The 7,966-nt window shown below is 36.6% G+C and overlaps 1 protein-coding gene across 1 annotated transcript; it reads right to left on the bottom strand.

Annotated features, from left to right (window-relative positions):
• Positions 1-378: 378 nt before the first annotated feature.
• Positions 379-7,668, bottom strand: LOC110601612 (microtubule-associated protein 70-2). Its single transcript, XM_021738805.2, has 11 exons — positions 7,019-7,668; positions 6,818-6,903; positions 5,282-5,347; positions 5,029-5,199; positions 4,746-4,916; positions 4,471-4,626; positions 4,216-4,362; positions 4,027-4,098; positions 3,399-3,938; positions 3,130-3,317; positions 379-954 (listed from the first exon to the last, which is right to left on the bottom strand). The coding sequence occupies exons 1-11, from the start codon at positions 7,257-7,259 to the stop codon at positions 915-917; spliced, it is 1,878 nt and encodes a 625-aa protein (XP_021594497.1). The 5' UTR covers positions 7,260-7,668; the 3' UTR covers positions 379-914.
• Between the last annotated feature and the right edge of the window lie 298 nt (positions 7,669-7,966).

Genomic DNA, 7,966 nt, shown 5'->3' with positions numbered 1-7,966 from the left:
GAGTGATTAGGCATCGACTCGTTAACTCGCGCAGAGTCTATATCATATGCAAATGAGCTGCACACGTCCTTTTACTTTCCGTAAAGACATTTGATTAGCAAAACAAAAGATAAACATATACAAACACGAGCAGGCAAGCTCCAGGCTAAAACTTTTGATTTTCGGTAAAATATTATTATTACATTGACAGAGATAAAACAATGAATCTCAGGTTCATGTTCGAGCAATGCCGTGCGTACTATGGACAGTACAGAAGATCCACCTTCCCAAATGTAATTATGATGGAAACTTGTATAAATATTCAAATTAGAAAAACGATCAGTACAATTTTCAGACGAGATTTGTCTCATCACCCACAAAATTTCGAGCAAACAGATGGAAGAAGTTAATCACTCTGGAGAGATTTATAACCAACAATAAAACTATAGATGAATAACACAACCACAGCATCTGTACTTTATCTGATTACAAAAATATTAACAAACCTGAACCTAAGGATCACACTAGCTGCTGCAGAATGGTAGACAACAGAAAACCCAATAAGCTACCTATACAACCACAAAACCACTGCCCACTCAAATGAAAAACCTGACAAAAGGTTAGCCCAAAGTCAATTCCTTCCCTTTCTTATCTTTTTTCTTTTCCTTTTTTTTTCCGTTTTTCTTTTTGCTGATCTCTAAGCAGAGGAATAACAATCTAAGTCAGATGCATGCCAATTTCCTTCCACGATAATGTTCTCTTCAGGAGATTACTTTTCTTTGCCAATTACAAAGCAACACGGAGTCATTAGGCACGCAAGTTACCATCTTATAATCAATCACAGGAGAAAGGGAAAAATAAAAAATTATAAAAAGATATAAAGAACAAGACCTATGCAGATTTATGCATCACTGTTATACCAGTGGAAGTTACCGTCATTGCGTGCTGCGTGTTAACCCACCGCGTGACACATGTCTGCAAAAATAGGAGGATCTGTCAGCTTACTAATTCAGAAGGCAATTTATTTGGTGATGATAAAGAATATGAACCTAAGAAATGCATCGGAACATAAAAGTGAAGCAGAAAAACCCCCAAGGGGAAAGGGGGGTTTTATGTATCAGAACGTAGAACTTATTTTAGATAGCTTTGGGTTTGTTCTGTGATTTTTGCATGCAGGTTTGGTGTTGGCTTCACATGCAGGCAACAGGGGAAAGGAGGTTTTTTCTCTAGTGGTCCAAGAAGAATGACTTCTTGCGACCTGTGATGGTGTCCGTTGGAGCTCAATAGAGGGCATCTTCAGTCTCTAAAGATCTGGTTGTTGCTGCTCTCCTTGGATGTTAGTGCCATAGATTCCGACCCTGTCTTAAGCCCACAGAGGATGCATTTGAGTTTTAGGCCAAGAGGAAGGTCATCTCCAAGCTCCCTTGAACGGCTTCTCAGCAGTTATCTCTTCCACAGATCATTTAAGATGGGGGGAGTTGGTTTGGTCTTCTAGGGGCCTATTGTTTTCTTCTAGGTGGATGGTGGAGGAGAAGGGACAGCAGGTGCCATGTGGTTTTCAATTCATCCTCCCCCAATCTCGAGTTAGTTGCTATGTATATTTTAGGCTCTTTGTTGGGTTAATACAAGCCAATGTACTATCTTTTGCAAATGCAAAAGAAATCTTGTCTAAAAAATGGTGGAACTTTTTGTGCTACTTTTGTAAGTGGACATAGTTAAATTTAAGGTAAATATAAAAATTGAAAAGTTACTATTTTTTAGTCCCTATATCATGGGGTAACTTATTAGTTAGTCTCTCAATTTTGAAAAAAGTTTAAAGTACATTGAAACATCTCTAGCGTTTCAAAAATTCTACTAATTAATCATTTCGTTAATTTTAGCCATTAAATATTTTACTATTTAGTCCATATAGTTTAGAAAAAACTCATTAGTTACTCTCTCAGTTTTGTTCAAAATCTATTAATTAGTCCCTTCGTATTAAGGACATTTTACACTCTGTACAGAGTACTTAATGGCTAAAATTAACAGAGAAAATTAGCAGACTTTTTAAAATATTAAGGATATTTTAATATATTTTTTTAAAACCGAGGGGCAAATTAATGAGTTTCTTCATGATATAGGGACTAAATAGTAAATTTTTCATAAGGTTAAGGCATATAGCTACCAGTATAATGAAGCAGTGGGATTCTTTATATTTGTATTATCGACCAGAAACACAATAATTGAAAGCAGAATCCAGTTAGCTGGTTTCCTTGTAAGCAATTTGCTTTATTCTCTCTCATCACAAGTGCTCAGCTGAATTGCTGATTCTCAGTGATAAAGAACAAGATAACCAATATGAATAAATCATATCTTAATTCATTTTGTAGTTTCAAGATCAACCACAATTTAAGGGGAGAGGTTGGGTGAAAGGAAGCAGAGATCATAAACTAAGGCCTAGTTCCTCAGTTTCTACCATGACATTATTACAGGCAAGCAAAAGGATAATGCAAAACTAGAATTTTTCCTCAACACATTAACAGACTGGACCAATTGTATTTATCATGTCCTCATCTCCTTAATCTTTGTGAACATCATGGCTTGGTTTTTCTTTTACGTTGGACTTGGGTCAACTGTGCTTTTTCAGGTTCCATGAAAGATTTTCCTCAATAACAGCATCGCAAAGACATTTCAAAAGGCAAAGATACAGCTTGGGGATGAGCTAGCCATTGTGAATTATATGGAGAGAGAAATAGACGGATTGTGTTGGAATAAGAACTTCTATCCACAAATTTATGGATATGGTTAAAAATCTTGCAGTTTCAGATAAACATCAAATATACAAATAAGTAATAACATAATTGTATATACCAAGTACTATATATACCTAACACTATGCACCTATAACATATTATTAGTGTTATAAATGTTAGTAACAACTCAGTAGCTTTGCTATTTTTTGTACCATCTCTGCTAGAAAGATTGTTCCCCTATTTAGGCACTACATGAATTATGTGTATTTGCTGAAAATTGTAAGTTACCATGCAGCTGATAATAAAACACAAGATAACAGATATAATTGGATAATTCACATCACATAACAACTAGTTTAGTCCTCTCTCTGAAGTATGAATATATAAAAAGACGCAAGCAAAGTTCTAATGCAATTACCTCGTAGGAAGCAGCTGAGCAGCGCTGACAGGCCCTTTTGAATTGCCAAACCGCTTCGCCCTATTCTCATGATCTTTCTCTACACGCATGGCAGCCACTTCCTTCTCCATTGCAGCTACTTCTCTCCTCATCTTCTTAGCCTCAACTTCCATTGCTTTAGTTAATGTTTCTACCTTCTTTGCTAACATCTGAGAAATCAATGATCAGACAAAAATCTCAACCAGATATATAAAATTTAACCATAACACAAATAAGAGAAGAATATCAACCTCAATTGCATCATCCTTGTCTTTGAGGCTTTGATCTTTTTCATGACTGCCTTTCCTCAAAGCTATGACCTCTTTTTGCAGCAAATCATACAATACCGCAGGAACACTATCCTCTGTCTCTGCTGCTGGGAACTCATTGGGTTTCTCATCAGGATTTTCCTTCCAAGAATTAGGGGCCTCAGCAGCTTTGGTTCCATCACAAGGTTGGTTGAATGAACGATTGGGGCTGGTGCCATTTAGGAGCACTCGGCTACCTCTATCCAATGATCGCGTACCTCCATCAAATGATTTTGATGTTCCTTTAGCATGCTTAAGCACTGAGCTGGTACTTGAGGACAAGGAAGATCTCAACTGAGATGTTGACATTCTCTTTGACAAAAAGCCATTGGAGGTCAATCTTGAGAGGTTATCAGCCCCTCCTATGGACTGGCGTCGAGAAGGCCCGTTGCTTACACTTCTTCCCTCTGGTGCACTCCTATTACTACTTGATGACCCCCTCAAGCTTTCTTCTAGTACTTTGAGCCTCAACTGATATTTCTCCTGAAAATTGCAAGATCATAATTTAGATTTAGATAAGGAGAAACAAAGTGGCAAATGGCAAATGTCCAGCATACAAAACCACAATTACTTTCAACTGTGCTTCAGACTTTGCAGTTCGCTCGGTAATAGCAAGCTTGTCACGAAGTTGCTGCATTTCTCCCTGAAAAGGCAGTAGCATTTGAGTGTGGAAAAGAGTAAGGATAAAAGATGGCACCCAACAATTTTAGTCAAAGAAAAAAACTACCAGAAAGAGATCAAGTTAAAGCTTAAAATTAACCTGCAAAAATCGGCGTTCTTCAAGCCATTGTTTGACAGGCATGACTTTGTCATTTGCATCTTTCCACTCATTTGCTACCACCGTGGCCACTCTGTTTGCTGTTACTTTTGCACGGGCCAGCTCCCTGTCAAGAGTTTTTCTTTCCTCCTGCAAAATTAGGTGATAGACAAAAGCATGTTTAGGGCATGCACAAAGAGCATGTCAACCAAATGAAATCCAGAAAGCTCAAGTGTTTCAATCTTTAGTGCACATTACATTCATCTCCTGAACTTTCCGTTGGTAATCCCTCACAGCATTTGCGGCTGCACCACCGGCAAGAACTGCCTCTTCCAGTTCTCTTACAGTCTGTGTAAGCTTTTCAACCTCTGCAACCTTTTGTCTATGCATTTTGTCTAAAATTTTATTTTCTTCCTGGTATGTACAAGCAGTATATATATTATTTATCCTAATTGTATACACTAGGAAAATTAGATCTACAAGTTCAGAAACTTGAAAAGAGGAATATCCTCAAAGCTACAATCTTAAAATACCTGACAAATTTCTATCTGTTTCATTAGCTCTTGGTTCTTATTTTGGAGATCGTCCACCATAGAGGCCTTAGCCAATGCAACTTGAACAGTCCTCTCAGCTTCAAGTAAAGCTGCTTCTTTTGATTTTGTTAGACGATCCAATGCTTTGTTGTCATCTTGAAGCTTTGTGATCTGGAAGCAACAAAAATAATTTATTAATGAAACAGAGTCATCACCCATCTAATATATACCACTCTCGATAAAAACAAAAAACTGCCATAATTAGCTCAATACACATACACACCTCTTGACGAGCAAGCTTAAGCTCAGCCTCCAAAGGTGCAAGAATGGCTTCAATGGGAGGCATATCATCATCCTTCTGAGCAGCATGAACTCTACGAAGAGTTGCTTCAGCTGCAAACTGAGCCGCCATGGAAGCCTTCTTCTCATCATTGATTTTCTTGATTTCAAGATTCTGCAGAAGTGTTTTACTTAAATAAACTATAGCAGCAAAGCAGCAAAATCAACTTAGTTATTAAAGAGGATCCAAACAATACTTTGGTTTCTAGAAGAGATTCTGTTAACTTGAGCTTTTCCTCCACCTTCGAGAGTTCTTCAGTTAGCTACAGACAATAGGACGGGAAAAAGCAACATCAGGGTCGTTTTAAACCATATAGAGGTCAAAATCAGTGAATGAAGCAAAAGAGTATGCTATTAAATTAAATTCTGCATGCCAAAATTTAAGCAATCCAAAATATCCACATGTTAAAATTGCACACTCAAGACATAAATAAGTGTATAAAAGAAAACCTCTGAGGCTTCTGAACTTCAACCACGAAAGTCCATCATAAATAAGAAGATTGCAAATTATCTCTAGAGCAGTACTCTCTCCAACCATTTTTATCCCTCGTTAAAGATATTTGTGATTAAGTAATTAAATTGCCTATATTGTAATAAAATCCTCCATTATTTGACAATATTACCCTTTTATCTGTCCTAATTACTTCAATCTCAATCTCTCTCTATTAATCTACCACTAGAAAAATAAGATAGTTAAGAGAAAGAGAGAAAAGGGGATATGATAACAAACATTTTAAGAAATTATAAAAATAATTATTGTGTTTAGGAGAGATAAGGATAACATTGAAAAAAAAAAACCAATACTCATTAATATCCAGAAATAATTTTGAACAAAACAACTTCTAAAAAGTGAAAGTTCAAACTGAACGAAAAAAGTCAAAAATAAAAAAATAAATATGGTAACAAGAAAACGTAAATATAAGTGTAAGGCGAACATTGAAATTATTAATATCAATAACTACAATAGAATTGCAAATTTCAAGACCAGCTATCCAATGGCCGATTTGATTGAGAGAAAATGTATACTAACAGGTGTGAGTAAATGCAAAATACAGCAACTACTCGTAGTTTTGGGGACAAAAAAACCACAATAATGTATAGAAATTACTTTACAAAAAAGAAACCAATAAATGAGGAACCGATAACTATTAAGATGACGACTCTTTTTCTGTTCTTGCAAAAAAATAAAAAATAAAAATAGGACGGGCCAATTGACGGGGGGGTTTAAAACAAGGGAAAAGACTAAAACATGAGATAGTTTCGTGAAATGTCAATACTGCTAGTTGTGATGGCTCATCACAAATATTGTAAGATTAACAAGCAATGATGACAAAGAGCGAAGAAAATGGGTCACACATAACTGATTGCAGTGTATTTGTACAAAAACAATCCCAACTTGTTGTCACACAACTTGGAGGAACATTCATTTGTCATCAGTGCAGTACATCGAAGACAGGTCCTAGGATCTATATTACCCAGTAAGAGAAGAAAAATCATAGACAATATCCTATAAGCATTAGCAATAATCAACAATGAGTTGATATCTAAGAGAAATGATCAAATTCACTTGCAAGGGAGAAAGATTAACCCAAGACTGCCAACGAAAGTGAAAATCATCAATCAATAACATAAAACCAGCCCATTAGTAAATGGAAAGTTCTCTAGAATGAGAAACCCTGGAAAAAACAGAGTAGAAGGAGAGAGAGAGAGAGAGAGAGAGAGAGAGAGATGACCTCTTCAACTGCCTTCTCTCTTAGTCGTTCAGACAACCTCAACGCTTTGATCTCAGCTTGTGCTTCTCCTAACTCTCTGTCCTTATCTGCACCCAAAGGAGGAAAAGATAAAACCCGAAAATATCACCACAACGAAAATAAATCCAGCTCAAAACCCAGCAAAATAGAGCCAAAAACCACTAGATCGAACCACATTCAGACCTCTAACTTCATTCTCAAGCCGATTAAGCTCAACCTTAACCGGATCCGAGCCGTGCAACAAAGTAATGAACTCATTATCAGCATCAAAGCTACGCCTAACCGACGTCCGCCTACGAGACGAACTCTTAGCCCCTTCCTTAAAAGATCCAGAAATAGTAAGCTGCTGAGCAGGAGTTACAGTAGCCGCTGCAGCACCATTAACCTCAGCAGGCCCCGTCCCGTCGCCGGAAAACTCCGCCATCCCCGATCTGATTCCTCCTTGGCCCACCTTATCCCTCACATCCAAATGCACCAAGATCAAATGCCAACCGCTTCAAATCACACTCTATAAACCTACAAAAACTACCAATCCAGCGAGAGAGAGACAGAAACCGCCTCCTTTCTCTCCCTATTTCAGGCTGAAGAATCTGAAGATTGAATGGAGATGGGAATATATAAACCAAATCTGGTAATTGAAACAGTGGCTGTAACTAAGCAGCTACTACTTAACCACACGGTGTGAAATGCGTAGATTACAGTTACACAGACAAAGAGAGAGAGGGAGACAGTAAGCTTTTATCACTGTTTTTGTTTTGTTTCTCTCTCTAAGTTCTAAAGATTGTGATTTAAATCTGGCCCTTCTCTTACAGCGGAGAGAGAGAGAGAGAGAGAGAGAGAGAGAAGGGTTTCGATTTTTGAATTATTTAAAGAGATAAAGATACGTGTAGTATGAAGAGACGAGACGCTTTGCTGTTAAGCAGTGCCACTAGTACTTAACTAGCATACTATCATTATTGAGATTATTTTATTTAGGCTTTTGAAAAGAAATTTAAATATTTACACTTATACATAAAATTTTAAATAATAAAATATATTATCCTTTAATTTAAGTTTATATTAAAAAAATATGTTTTTAATATTTATAATATAATAATTAATATTTTATATGCAATAAATTATTATAAATAA

This window comes from Manihot esculenta, chromosome 15, assembly GCF_001659605.2.
Source record: "Manihot esculenta cultivar AM560-2 chromosome 15, M.esculenta_v8, whole genome shotgun sequence".
Lineage (NCBI taxonomy): Eukaryota > Viridiplantae > Streptophyta > Magnoliopsida > Malpighiales > Euphorbiaceae > Manihot > Manihot esculenta.
The sequence above is the reverse complement of the archived record's forward strand: the minus strand, read 5'-3'. Positions and strand labels throughout refer to the sequence as shown.

Bases quoted from the DNA above. Each gene is read 5' to 3' on its own strand.
- LOC110601612 (XM_021738805.2), bottom strand. From the start codon at position 7,259: ATGGCGGAGTTTTCCGGCGACGGGACGGGGCCTGCTGAGGTTAATGGT. The intron at 4,099-4,215 runs GTTAATTTTAAG...CTGCCTTTTCAG, and splicing joins AAGAACGCCGATTTTTGCAG to GGAGAAATGCAGCAACTTCG. The intron at 3,939-4,026 runs GTAATTGTGGTT...TGCAATTTTCAG, and splicing joins AGTCTGAAGCACAGTTGAAA to GAGAAATATCAGTTGAGGCT.